General features: G+C 41.3%; 1 protein-coding gene across 1 annotated transcript; it reads left to right on the forward strand.

Moving 5' to 3' along the window:
* The first annotated feature begins 10956 nt into the window (after positions 1-10956).
* Positions 10957-11969, forward strand: LOC117095064 (calmodulin-1-like). The gene has a single exon (XM_033231648.1). It carries the CDS (start codon positions 11021-11023, stop codon positions 11360-11362), a length of 342 nt encoding a protein of 113 aa, XP_033087539.1. The 5' UTR covers positions 10957-11020; the 3' UTR covers positions 11363-11969.
* Positions 11970-15003: the final 3034 nt, after the last annotated feature.

A 15003-nucleotide genomic window follows, 5' to 3' on the forward strand; every position in this document is an offset into this window, starting at 1 on the left:
CTCTCCCAACTACACCTTCTGACAGTGCAATCTAGAATGGTCACCCAATATGTCTGGCACATTGCTGACATCCTGGAATCTCTCTTCACCATCATCCTAAGGCTATTCTGTTTCCTGACTAGCATATTTATTTTTCTTGGTTTACTCCAAGTATAAGCTCCAATAGCTTCCTGAGAAAGGCTGTATGGAAGACACATTTTTTGAGACATTGCACATCTGAAAATACTTTTCTTCTATGTTCATAGCTGATTTATAATTTGGCTGGAAGTAGGGCCTGAAAACATTTTCCTTCAGAGTTTCAAAGGCATTACTCCATTGAATTTCTGCTCCCAAAGTTTCTGTTGAGGACTGAAACCATTCTAATTAATGATCCTTTGTAAGTGGCGTATTTCTGCCCTCTGCAAGGTTTTAAGCTCTTTCTTTAGTTCCATGTTCTGAAAGTACATTATGATATGAGCATAGGACTATTTTCACCCATTGTGTAATTATGATGAGTACATGGTGCCTGCTTTTCAGTCTGGAAACTCATATTTTTCCATTCTGGGAATTTTTCTTGAATTCTTTATTTGACCATCCCTTTCTCTTTTGTTCTCTTTTCTCTTTCTGAAATCCCTATTATTTAGACTTCCTCGACTGTTCCTCTCATTTTCTCATCTTTTCTCTCCTATGTTTCCATCTCTTTGTCTTTTCACTCTACTTTGGGGAAAACTTCTTCAACTTTCCAATTCCTCTACTGCGTTTTTCACTTTTGCTGTTATATTTTTAATTTCCAACTGCTCCTTTTAGTCCTCTGAATATAACTTTTTTTTAGCATCCAGTACTTATTTCATTGTTGCAATATCCCTTTTTTTTAATCTCTCTGGACATTTAATGATAATTTTCTCTCTCCCTCTCTCTTATAAATTTTCTTCTCCTGACATAATCTGTTTCTTCCAAGTTGCTTTTTTTTTTTTCTGTTTATTTGGTTTTCATTTTGTCTTTCCTGTTAGAACCTTTGTGCAGATGTCTAGTAATCCTTGGCCATCTGCTCCTCTGAGGAACAGGGAACTAAAATGCTGATTGGTGACTGGTAGCTCTGAATGCCCAGGTGGGACTTCTTGAGAGAAGAGTTTCACTATATGACATGGTCACACCGCACCATTTGGTTGGAAAACCCCAATATTCATATCTTTGGATCTTTCTCTCTTGAGATGGTCAGACTCTCCAGAGAGACTTCTCCAGTCTCCTGCTGAAGGTTCCAGGCCTGGATGCCATCTTTCCTGGGGCATCCAGTCTGCATACACTCAATCGCCTTGTTTGTGTTCAGTCCTCCATTCTCAGCTGGGCCTGATGCCATCTCCAAAGAATAAAGCTCCAGTCTCTGCAGGGGTGCAGGGAAAGAAGAAACTGTCTGGAGAGCTGACTGCTTCCTCAACAAACTCTCAACTGATCCTCTTTATTTCCTTCTCCCTTCACACTCACACGCACACACACTCAACTCCAGATTCACCTGATGTCACCAATTCCTGTACTTCGGAATGTTTTCTCTTCTGCCCACTTAAGATGTAGTTTTCTCAAGTTTGCCTTCCTGCTCCCACCATTGTTACTGTTGACTTCTCTCCCCTTTGCCTCATCCATGAGTATTGCCTTTAAAAAGTACCTTTATTGGCATTCTGTGAGGTGTCAAGGAGCAAAAGTAGATGTGTGTTTTCACTCTGATATCTGTGTCCTGCAGTCCATATTCTATGTCTATTTAATGTCTGTCTTGCCTTTCTAGAATATGAGCTCCAGAAAGGCAGAGACTTTGGTCACTTCCATATCCTCAGCACCTAGAAGAGTGCTCCCAGCACACAGTAGAGCTCAGTAGTTGTTGAAAAATAAATGAATAAATGTCAGAAGGAAAGAAATTTCCTCCAGTCTACTTTTATTTTGTGATTTATTTAATCTTCAGTTCTCAAGTTCATCATGACTTTTTTCTTCTCAGCTATGTCCCTTTCACCCAAAAGACCTCCCACTTCACTGTTTTCCAATCTTTATTTTTTCCTCGCAGCTTTTTCTTTTTCTTGGCTGGCTCTTAACTGTTCCTCTCTCTTTCTGCTACCTGGCATTGTCTTCAGTCTTGTTTTCCATGAGGGTGGTTGATTTTTCACCCAGTAAAGCACACCCCTACATTTGCAGTCACTAGGGGAACACAAGATCCTAGATCCTCTGGAAAATTTTAACTTAACTCCTTTTTAAAAATCAAGATTTCTGTCGAAGACTCTAAATCAAGCTAGGCGGAAAAAAAAAAAAAGAAAAGGACAACCAAATTACCAGAGTGCCTGGAGCAGGTGGGTTAATAAGATGAGATCTGGGAAAAGGGAATTTGAGGGATTATTGGAAGGGAAAAAGAACTAAGCTTCCAGACAAAGAAAAGTGAAATTAATATAGTGCTCACATTCACCCTTATCCTTCCATGCCTGTTAGTAAAAAAACAGGGCTAAAATGGAAAAAAAGAAAATTGTTCACTTTTTTTCTTTCATTAAGAAAATATTTATTGAATTTTCTCGTATGTTCCAGCAGTAGGTGGACAAATCATATCTTTTCCAATGATAAAGCCTAGTGGGAGATTCAGACCATAAACCAGAAAACAAACAAAATAAATATTTACAAACAGCAGCAGGTGCTATGAGGGAAGGAAGTAGGATTCAGTAACAGAAGATAATGGAGGGGATTCTTTAGATGGGGATGGGCAGTGATGGCTCCTCTGAGAAAATATGATAAACATATCTTTTTGGATGCATTCCCAATATTTATTTCCCACTTCTTCTGCCAAAAGTACTGTCCATCCTCTGGGAGTTAAACCCTCCCCAAAGCCTCCATGTTGTTTGGTCATGCACAATTCCATCATCAGCTCTGGGGAAGGGGGAGTATCCTGATTGGCTTAAGCAAATTTAGTGCCGCCCCTGGAGTGTCCTGCTCCTAAAGGGATTGGTTTAGCTGTGGCATGTGATGCAGTTTAGGCCAATGAGTGAGAATGAATCCCTGGACTTCAGCAGGAACTGCCAGAAGGATCTCTCTTTTTCTCTGGAGATTATGGGGTCCTTTTAGGCATAAATGAAGCCTGTCTTGAGGCCAGCACTTGTTTCAGGACTTGTTAGATATATGAGTCGGTAGATTCCCTTTATTATTTGGGGTATTTCAAGTGGGAGTTTCTTATTTGCCATCAAAACAAAATCATCGCAACCACCGAAGGAATGGCTTTTTTTTTCTCTTTTTTTTGTGATGGAGTCTAGCTCTTTTGCCCAGGCTGGAGTACAGTGGCCTGATCTCTGCTCACTGCAACCTCTGCCTCCCGGTTCAAGCTATTCTCCTGCCTCAGCCTCCCCAGTAGCTGGGACTACAGGCGCCCGCCACCACGTCCGGCTAATTTTTTGTATTTTTAGTACAGATGGGGTTTCACCATGTTAGCCAGGATAGTCTAGATCTCCTGACCTCGTGATCTGCCCGCCTCAGCCTCCTAAAGTGCTGGGATTACAGGCGTGAGCCACCGCGCCCGGCCAGGAATGGCATTTAAGCTAAAAACTGAGAAACAGCTAACCAGGACAGAAGAGGAAGTAGGAGTATTCCAGGCACAGGAACCAGCCCTGAGAAAGCCTGGGGGGAGAAAAATCTTAGTGTGTCAGGGAACTAAGAAGAGGCCCCCGTGTGGGAGCCACAGCAAGCGAGAGAGAGCTGTGACCAGATTGGCAGTCAGGGGCCAGTGCATGCCTTGTGGGTCATGGGCAGGAATTTGGATGTTTGGATTTTATTCTAAGGAAATAGGAAGCCCCACTCTGATTCGTGTTTCAGAATGATGTGCTTGCTGAGTGAAGAATGGGTTGGATAAAGGTAAGAATGGAAGAGGGATAACACAAGGGGGGCTCTGTGGTTATCCAGGCAAGAGAAGAAGACAGTTGATTGAGCTAGGGTAGGGTAGTGAAATGGAACATAACAAGAAGCTGGATAGTTTTGTGTTCATTTATTTGTTCATTCATTTATTCAGCCACAGGTATGAAGAGTTTAGGTACCATCGTATAAAACTGAGAACCTAAAGATGAAAGTATACTTTCCCTATCCACAAGGTGATTTCCGTTTAGAGGAAAAGTGTCAGGCGAAAAAATATAACAAAACAAAAAAAGTGCTGTGATGAAGATAACGACAAGATGCAGTAGGGAGAATGAACCACGAAGTTGGCCTGGGAAAATCAGCTATGGCTTCTTAGAAATAGAGACTAGAGGCCAGGCGCAGTGCCTCACACCTGTAATCCCAGCAGCTTGGGAGGTCGAGGCAGGCGGATCACTTGAGGTCAGGAATTTGAGACCAGCCTGGCCAGCATGGTGAAACCCCGTCTCTACTAAAAATACAAAAGTTAGCCTGGCGTCGTGGCATGAGCGTGTAATCCCTTGTACTCAGGAGGCTGAAGCAGGAGAATCGCTTGAACCTGGGAGGTGGAGGTTGCAGTGAGCTGAGATTGCGCCAATGCACTCCAGCCCGGGCATCAGAGCAAGACGAAAGAAAGAAAGAAAGGAAAGATGACAGAAAGAAGGAGAGAGAGAGAGAGAGAGAGGAGAGAGAGAGAGAGAAAGAAAGAGGAAGGAAGGAAGGAAGGAAGGAAGGAAGGAAGGAAGGAAGGAAGGAAGGAAAGAGAATTAGTCCGAGTGGAGCGAGTGAGCTGACTGGTTGTATGGTCGTGTCTCCAAAACCAGTAGCACTTGCAGCATGGCTGACCAACTGACCGAAGAGCAGATTGCAGAATTCAAAGAAGCTTTTTTGGGGGGGAGGAGCAAGATGGCCGAATAGGAACAGCTCCAGTCTCCAACTCCCAGCGCGAGAGACACAGACGACCGGTGATTTCTGCATTTTCAACTGAGGTACTGGGGTCATCTCACTGGGGAGTGCCGGACAATTGGTGCTGGTCAGCTGCTGCAGCCTGATCAGCAAGAGCTGAAGCAGGGCGAGGCATTGCCTCACCTGGGAAGCGCAAGGGGGAAGGGAATCCCTTTTCCTAGCCAGGGGAACTGAGACACACAACACCTTGAAAAGCGGGTAATTCCCACCCCAATACTGCGCTTTAAGCAAACGGGCACACCAGGAGATTATACCCACACCTGGCCGGAAGGGTCCCACGGCCACGGAGCCTCCCTCATTGCTAGCACAGCAGTCTGCGATCTAACCGAAACGGCAGCAGCGAGGCTGGGGGAGGGGCGCCCGCCATTGCTGAAGCTTAAGTAGGTAAACAAAGCCGCTGGGAAGCTTGAACTGGGTGGAGCTCACAGTAGCTCAAGGAAATCTGCCTGTCTCTGTAGACTCCACCTCTGGGGACAGGGCACAACTAAACAAACAACAAAAGGGGAAGCAGCAGAGGCCTGTGCAGACGCAAACGACTCTGTCTGACAGCTTTGAAGAGAGCAGTGGATCTCCCAACACGGAGGTTGAGATCTGAGAACAGACAGACTGCCTGCTCAAGTGGGTCCCTGACCCCTGAGTAGCCTAACTGGGAGACATCCCCCACTAGGGGCAGTCTGACACCCCACACCTCACAGGGTGGAGTACATCCCTGAGAGGAAGCTTCCAAAGTAAGAATCAGACAGGTACACTCACTGTTCAGCAATATTCTATCTTCTGCAACCTCTGCTGCTGATACCCAGGCAAACAGGGTCTGGAGTGGACCTCAAGCAATCTCCAACAGACCTACAGCTGAGGGTCCTGACTATTAGAAGGAAAACTATCAAACAGGAAGAACACCTATACCAAAACTCCATCAGTACATCACCATCATCAAAGACCAGAGACAGATAAAACCACAAAGATGGGGAAGAAGCAGGGCAGAAAAGCTGGAAATTCAAGAAATAAGAGCGCATCTCCCCCTGCAAAGGAGCGCAGCTCATCGCCAGCAACGGATCAAAGCTGGTCAGAGAATGACTTTGACAAGATGAGAGAAGAAGGCTTCAGTCCATCAAACTTCTCAGAGCTAAAGGAGGAATTACATACCCAGCGCAAGGAAACTAAAAATTATTGAAAAAAGAGTGGAAGAATTGATAGCTAGAATAATTAATGCAGAGAAGGTCATAAATGAAATGACAGAGATGAAAACCATGACACGAGAAATACATGACAAATGCACAAGCCTCAGTAACCGACTCGATCAACTGGAAAAGAGTATCAGCGATTGAGGATCAAATGAATGAAATGAAGCGAGAGAAGAGAAACCAAAAGAAAAAAGAAGAAAAAGAAATGAACAAAACCTGCAGGAAGTATGGGATTATGTAAAAAGACCAAATCTACGTCTGATTGGGGTGCCTGAAAGTGAGGGGGGGAAAATGGAACCAAGTTGGAAAACACTCTTCAGGATATCATCCAGGAGAACTTCCCCAACCTAGTAGGCAGGCCAACATTCAAATTCAGGAAATACAGAGAACACCACAAAGATACTCCTCGAGAAGAGCAACTCCAAGACACATAATTGCCAGATTCACCAAAGTTGAAATGAAGGAAAGAATCTTAAGGGCAGCCAGAGAGAAAGGTCAGGTTACCCACAAAGGGAAGCCCATCAGACTAGCAGCAGACGTCTTGGCAGAAACTCTACAAGCCAGAAGAGAGTGGGGGCCAATATTCAACACTCTTAAAGAAAAGAATTTTCAACCCAGAATTTCATATCCAGCCAAACTAAGTTTCATCAGTGAAGGAGAAATAAAATCCTTTACAGATAAGCAAATGCTTAGAGATTTTGTCACCACCAGGCCTGCCTTACAAGAGACCCTGAAGGAGCCCTAAACATGGAAAGGAACAACCGGTACCAGCCATTGCAAAAACATGCCAAAATGTAAAGACCATCGAGGCTAGGAAGAAACTGCATCAACTAACGAGCAAAATAACAGTTAATATCATAATGACAGGATCAAGTTCACACATAACCATATTAACCTTAAATGTTAATGGACTAAATGCTCCAATAAAAAGACACAGACTGGCAAACTGGATCAAGAGTCAAGACCCATCAGTCTGCTGTATTCAGGAGACCATCTTACATGCAGAGACATATATAGGCTCAAAATAAAGGGATGGAGGAAGATCTACCAAGCAAATGGAGAACAAAAAAAAGGAGGGGCTGCAATCCTAGTCTCTGATAAAATAGACTTTAAACCATCAAAGATCAAAAGAGACAAAGAAGGCCATTACATAATGGTAAAGGGATCAATTGAACAGGAAGAGCTAACTATCCTAAATATATATGCACCCAATACAGGAGCACCCAGATTCATAAAGCAAGTCCTTAGAGACTTACAAAGAGACTTAGACTCCCATACAATAATAATGGGAGACTTCAACACTCCACTGTCAACATTAGACAGATCAATGAGACAGAACATTAACAAGGATATCCAGGAATTGAACTCATCTCTGCACCAAGCGGACCTAATAGACATCTATAGAACTCTCCACCCCAAATCAACAGAATATACATTCTTCTCAGCACCACATCGCACTTATTCCAAAATTGACCACATAATTGGAAGTAAAGCACTCCTCAGCAAATGTAAAAGAACCGAAATTATAACAAACTCTCTCTCAGACCACAGTGCAATCAAACTAGAACTCAGGACTAAGAAACTCAATCAAAACCGCTCAACTACATGGAAACTGAACAACCTGCTCCTGAATGACTACTGGGTACATAACGAAATGAAGACAGAAATAAAGATGTTCTTTGAAACCAATGAGAACAAAGATACAACATACCAGAATCTCTGGGACACATTTAAAGCAGTGTGTAGAGGGAAATTTATAGCACTAAATGCCCACAAGAGAAAGCTGGAAAGATCTAAAATTGACACTCTAACATCACAGTTAAAAGGACTGGAGAAGCAAGAGCAAACACATTCAAAAGCTAGCAGAAGGCAAGAAATAACTAAGATCAGAGCAGAACTGAAGGAGATAGAGACACAAAAAACCCTCCAATAAATCAATGAATCCAGGAGTTGGTTTTTTGAAAAAATCAACAAAATTGACAGACCGCTAGCAAGACTAATAAAGAAGAAAAGAGAGAAGAATCAAATAGACGCAATAAAAAATGATAAAGGGGATATCACCACGGACCCCACAGAAATACAAACTACCATCAGAGAATACTATAAATGCCTCTACGCAAATAAACTAGAAAATCTAGAAGAAATGGATAATTTCCTGGACACTTACACTCTTCCAAGACTAACCCAGGAAGAAGTTGAATCCCTGAATAGACGAATAGCAGCCTCTGAAATTGAGGCAATAACTAATAGCCTACCAACCAAAAAAAGTCCAGGACCAGATGGATTCACAGCTGAATTCTACCAGAGGTACAAAGAGGAGCTGGTACCATTCCTTCTGAAACTATTCCAATCAATTGAAAAAGAGGGAATCCTCCCTAACTCATTTTATGAGGCCAACATCATCCTGATACCAAAGCCTGGCAGAGACACAACAAAAAAAAGAAAATTTTAGACCAATATCCCTGATGAACATCGATGCAAAAATCCTCAATAAAATACTGGCAAACCAGATTCAGCAGCACATCAAAAAGCTTATCCGCCATGATCAAGTGGGCTTCATCCCTGGGATGCAAGGCTGGTTCAACATTCGCAAATCAATCAACGTAATCCAGCATATAAACAGAACCAAAGACAAGAACCACATGATTATCTCAATAGATGCAAAAAAGGCTTTTGACAAAATTCAACAGCCCTTCATGCTAAAAACGCTCAATAAATTCGGTATTGATGGAACGTACCTCAAAATAATAAGAGCTATTTATGACAAACCCACAGCCAATATCATACTGAATGGGCAAAAACTGGAAAAATTCCCTTTGAAAACTGGCACAAGACAGGGATGCCCTCTCTCACCACTCCTATTCAACATAGTGTTGGAAGTTCTGGCTAGGGCAATCAGGCAAGAGAAAGAAATCAAGGGTATCCAGTTAGGAAAAGAAGAAGTCAAATTGTCCCTGTTTGCAGATGACATGATTGTATATTTAGAAAACCCCATCGTCTCAGCCCAAAATCTCCTTAAGCTGATAAGCAACTTCAGCAAAGTCTCAGGATACAAAATTAATGTGCAAAAATCACAAGCATTCTTATACACCAGTAACAGACAGAGAGCCAAATCATGAATGAACTTCCATTCACAATTGCTTCAAAGAGAATAAAATACCTAGGAATCCAACTTACAAGGGATGTCAAGGACCTCTTCAAGGAGAACTACAAACCACTGCTCAGTGAAATCAAAGAGGACACAAACAAATGGAAGAACATACCATGCTAATGGATAGGAAGAATCAATATCATGAAAATGGCCATACTGCCCAAGGTTATTTATAGATTCAATGCCATCCCCATCAAGCTACCAATGACTTTCTTCACAGAATTGGAAAAAAATGGCTTTAAAGTTCATATGGAAACAAAAAAGAGCCCGCATTGCCAAGACAATCCTAAGTCATAGGAACAAAGCTGGAGGCATCACGCTACCTGACTTCAAACTAGACTACAAGGCTACAGTAACCAAAACAGCATGGTACTGGTACCAAAACAGAGATATAGACCAATGGAACAGAACAGAGTCCTCAGAAATAATACCACACATCTACAGCCATCTGATCTTTGACAAACCTGAGAGAAACAAGAAATGGGGAAAGGATTCCCTATTTAATAAATGGTGCTGGGAAAATTGGCTAGCCATAAGTAGAAAGCTGAAACTGGATCCTTTCCTTACTCCTTATACAAAAATTAATTCAAGATAGATTAGAGACTTAAATGTTAGACCTAATACCATAAAAACCCTAGAAGAAAACCTAGGTAGTACCATTCAGGACATAGGCATGGGCAAGGACTTCATGTCTAAAACACCAAAAGCAATGGCAGCAAAAGCCAAAATTGACAAATGGGATATGATTAAACTAAAGAGCTTCTGCACAGCAAAAGAAACTACCATCAGAGTGAATAGGCAACCTACAAAAGGGAGAAAATTTTTGCAATCTACTCATCTGACAAAGGGCTAATATCCAGAATCTACAAGAACTCAAACAAATTTACAAGAAAAAAACAAACAACCCCATCAAAAAGTGGGCAAAGGATATGAACAGACATTTCTCAAAAGAAGACATTCATACAGCCAACAGACACATGAAAAAATGCTCATCATCACTGGCCATCAGAGAGATGAAAATCAAAACCACAATGAGATACCATCTCACACCAGTTAGAATGGCAATCATTCAAAAGTCAGGAAACAACAGGTGCTGGAGAGGATGTGGAGAAATAGGAACACTTCTACACTGTTGGTGGGGTTGTAAACTAGTTCAACCATTATGGAAAACAGTATGGCAATTCCTCAAGGATCTAGAACTAGATGTACCATATGACCCAGCCATCCCACTGCTGGGTATATACCCAAAGGATTACAAATCATGCTGCTATAAAGACACATGCACATGTATGTTTATTGCAGCAGTATTCACAATAGCAAAGACTTGGAATCAACCCAAATGTCCATCTGTGACAGACTGGATTAAGAAAATGTGGCATATATACACCATGGAATATTATGCAGCCATAAAAAAGGATGAGTTTGCGTCCTTTGTAGGGACATGGATGCAGCTGGAAAACATCATTCTTAGCAAACTATCACAAGAACAGAAAACCAAACACCGCATGTTCTCACTCATAGGTGGGAACTGAACAATGACATCACTTGGACTCAGGAAGGGGAACATCACACATCGGGGCCTATCATGGGGAGGGGGGAGGGGGGAGGGATTGCATTGGGAGTTATACCTGATATAAATGACGAATTGATGGGTGCTGACGAGTTGATGGGTGCAGCACACCAACATGGCACAAGTATACATATGTAACAAACCTGCACGTTATGCACATGTACCCTAGAACTTAAAGTATAATACAAAAAAAAAAAAAACAAAGAAGCTTTTTCACTATTTGACAAATATGGCGATGGAACTATAACAACAAAGGAATTGGGAACTGTAATGAGGTCTCTTGGGCAGAATCCCACAGAAGCAGAGTTACAGGACATGATTAATGAAGTAGATGCTGATGGTAATGGCACAATTGACTTCCCTGAATTTCTGACAATGATGGCAAGAAAAATGAAAGACACAGACAGTGAAGAAGAAATTAGAGAAGCATTCTGTGTGTTTGATAAGGATGGCAATGGCTATATTAGTGCTGCAGAACTTCGCCATGTGATGACAAACCTTGGAGAGAAGTTAACAGGTGAAGAAGTTGATGAAATGATCAGGGAAGCAGATATTGATGGTGATGGTCAAGTAAACTATGAAGAGTTTGTACAAATGATGACAGCAAAGTGAAGACCTTGTACAGAATGTGTTAAATTTCTTGTACAAAATTGTTTATTTGCCTTTTCTTTGTTTGTAACTTATCTGTAAAAGATTTCTCCCTACTGTCAAAAAAAAATGCATGTATAGTAATTAGGACTTCGTTCCTCCATGTTTTCTTCCCTTATCTTACTGTCATTGTCCTGAAACCTTATTTTAGAAAATTGATCAAGTAGCATGTTGCACATGGCTTACTCTGGATATATCTAAGCTCTTCTGCACATCTAAAGTTAGATGGAGTTGGTCAAATGAGGGAACATCTGGGTTATGCCTTTTTTAAAGTAGTTTTCTTTAGGAACTGTCAGCATGTTGTTGTTAAAGTGTGGAGTTGTAACTGTGCATGGACTATGGACAGTCAACAATATGTACTTAAAAGTTGCACTATTGCAAAACGGGAGTATTATTCAGGTACTCGTACACTATTTTTTTGTACTGCTGGTCCTATACCAGAAACATTTTCTTTTATTGCTACTTGCTTTTTAAACTTTGTTTAGCCACTTAAAATCTGCTTATGGCACAATTTGCCTCAAAATCCATTCCAAGTTGTATATTTGTTTTCCAATAAAAAAATTACAATTTACCAAAAGAAAGAAAGAAAGAAAGAAGGAAGGAAGGAAAGAAAGAAAGAAAGAAAGAAAGAAAGAAAGAAAGAAAGAAAGAAAAAGAAAGAAAGAAAAAGGGAGAGAGACTTGGGTTTGTAAGTCTGTCCGGTCAGCAAGAAGACTATATGTTTGGCAGGGTGGAATGCCTCAATAGAAAGACATAGAGGCTTAAAAGAGTTTGTACTCAGGGGACAAGTAGTCAAATATTTCCAGAACTGCAGTTGCAAGGAAGGGCTGTGGCAGAAACATAGTCCTCACCAAACATTCCCTGGCACTTCCCAGCCTCTTGCAGTTAGATGATAAACTCTGGCTGACAAAATTGGGCTTTCTTTTCAGGATAAGCACAGAAGAGTTCATTCCCTACTTGAGCGCTATCTTCTTATTTCTTCCTCCTCCATGGCAAGGAGGAAATCTGGTGAAAATGGAAAAATCGTCTGGTCAAAGCAGGCTGGATCTCTGAGTCACTACATAAAGAATAGTTCCTCTGGAAAGTCAGCCAGACTTGCAGTGGACTTTTTATAAACATGAAATAAATCTTTGTTGTGTTAGGCCACTGAGATTTTGGACCTGTTTGTTAGCATATCATAAACCAGCCTGGCTAATATATAGAGTGATGAAGATAAGACTCAACAGGAGGGTAAGAGTCAGAACACAAAAATGACTTGACTGTCACATGTCCAGGTAGAAGATTGAACTTTATCCTATAGGGATTTAAGAGTCACCAAAGAGTAGAAAAGAGAGTGACATTATCAGATCATTCTGGCAGTAGTGGGAGGGAGGGAAAGAAGGAGGGAGGGAAGGAAAGAAGGAGAGAGGGGAGGAAGGAGGGAGGGAGGGAAGGAAGGAGAGGGAGGGAAAGGAGGAAGTTTTGACTTCCTTAAACGCCTGTCTCCTTTGTTCTTTTTTTTTTTTTTTTTTTTTTTGAGGCGGAGTCTCGCTCTGTCGCCCGGACTAGAGTGCAGTGGCCGGATCTCAGCTCACTGCAAGCTCCGCCTCCTGGGTTTACACCATTCTCCTGCCTCAGCCTCCCGAGTAGCTGGGACTACAGGCGCCCGCCACCTCGCCCAGCTAGTTTTTTTGTATTTTTAGTAGAGACGGGGTTTCACCGTGTTAGCCAGGATGGTCTCGATCTCCTGACCTCGTGATCTGCCCGTCTCGGCCTCCCAAAGTGCTGGGATTACAGGCTTGAGCCACCGCGTCCGGCCTGTTCTTAACCACTATAGATTCAACCACTGTCAATGACAAGAGAACCAGAAAGATAATCTGAAGGAGAAAGTTTACTGGAGTCGTGGCAAAATGGAAAAGCATTGGCCCATGAGTCAGAGAAGCCAGGAGGCCAGATCTCGTCCCTCTGACTTGGAGAAGTTCATTGTATCTCTCTGGACTTCAGTTTCCTCATCTGTAAAATGAGATCATTAGATTTTAAGATCTCCAAGGTCTCTTTCTATTTTAATGTTCTTTAACTCTCAAAAAGAAAACAGAGGAACGAGGAAGGGAAAGAAGTAGGTAAGGAGTCCAGATAGGACCAACAAAGGGAAAAAGGAAGAAGGAGAAGTGGAAAAAGCCAGGGTGTGATTGCTCCAAATGAGATCCTTGAATGCTTAGATTACCCCCAGCAACACATCAGTTCATCTAGGCCAACCATTCATTTACATGATGTGTATTTTGTCTCAGATGACATATGTCACTGTTTTCATTTACTGAATTTGTATCTTTAGTAGTTAATGTTGTGATTTTCTCTAATTTACTAAAATGTATCAGTGGATCAAAAGTGATGATGATGAAAAGCGTAACATAGATATTATAACTCAAAACAATAATATCTGACTGTAAAGAGAGAACAGGTTCAACGACCAACAAAGAGCTGTGAAGCAGTATTTCCTGGGAGAAGTAAGAACATGATTGTGATTATCTTATACAAGCTAACAAAAATGTAAGACTGTAAGTCAAGAATAGGAAGTATGACCAGAAAACTCTGAAAATCGGGTTGTATCGGACAGTAATATGTTTGCCCCTAGACCTCCAGGGTGGCATCTGTTATAAAAATGTTTTTCAATAACAGCAAGAAGCCACAAAAGCTTCAGTGTCATTTTCCAACAAAGTATAGTGACTTCTCTGATGGAACAATAAAGTTTTGCCGGAACAAGTGCAAGTATTACAAGTGTTTCCCAATACAAAATTGAAGAATTTTGTAGCTAAAAGTAATGGAAAACACAACACTACAGAGGCATCGTAAAGTAGGTATATGCCGCACTATGCCAAAGAGCTTGTGAAACCAGCTACAAAGGTAATGATAAATACTATGTTTGGAGAAGAATCAGAACTACCAACAAAATTTCTTTATCAAAAAACATTGGTAGATGTTGCATAATATCAATGGTATGCAATGTGGGAGAAAGGTAGTATTGTGTCTTTGCAGAGATTATACTTTATATATGGACAAAGTTCAGTTCTGGTGGAACTCTTATATGAAAGAAAACAGTTGATGATTTTCTCCCTCAGGACTCTTTTTTTATTTAAAAAAAGCTTCATTGAGATATAATTGAATGATACAAACCATCCAACTCATCCACTTAAAGTACACAAGTCCATGTTTTTGTTATATGACATTATTGATTTTTTTAAATCGTGGTAAAATATAAAATATAAATAACATAATTTTCCATTTTAACCATTTTAAGCATACAATTCAGTGGCATTCATTATATTTGCAATGTTATGCAACCATCACCACTATCTTCTGCAAGACTCTAGTTTCTAAGGTATGATTTACATTATTTATCACTGAAAATCTATGCTGTAAGAGAAGATGATTTTCATTTGGTCAACGCTTATCTCGTGAGCCATGATGTAAAGTGGGAAAGTACATTGGCATCAGCTTTGGTGAAGTTCCGCATTAAGGACGTCATTCCCTGTGAATTGAAGAGGGCAGATCTGGACACCAATCGATTCACTGCTTCCCTCAAAGAAATCACTTGGCTGTCGGAAACATGCCTTTTGGTTTTGATTCCA

The sequence above is a fragment of the Trachypithecus francoisi genome, unplaced genomic scaffold (genome assembly GCF_009764315.1).
Source record: "Trachypithecus francoisi isolate TF-2019V2 unplaced genomic scaffold, Tfra_2.0 Lachesis_group13, whole genome shotgun sequence".
Classification (NCBI taxonomy): domain Eukaryota; kingdom Metazoa; phylum Chordata; class Mammalia; order Primates; family Cercopithecidae; genus Trachypithecus; species Trachypithecus francoisi.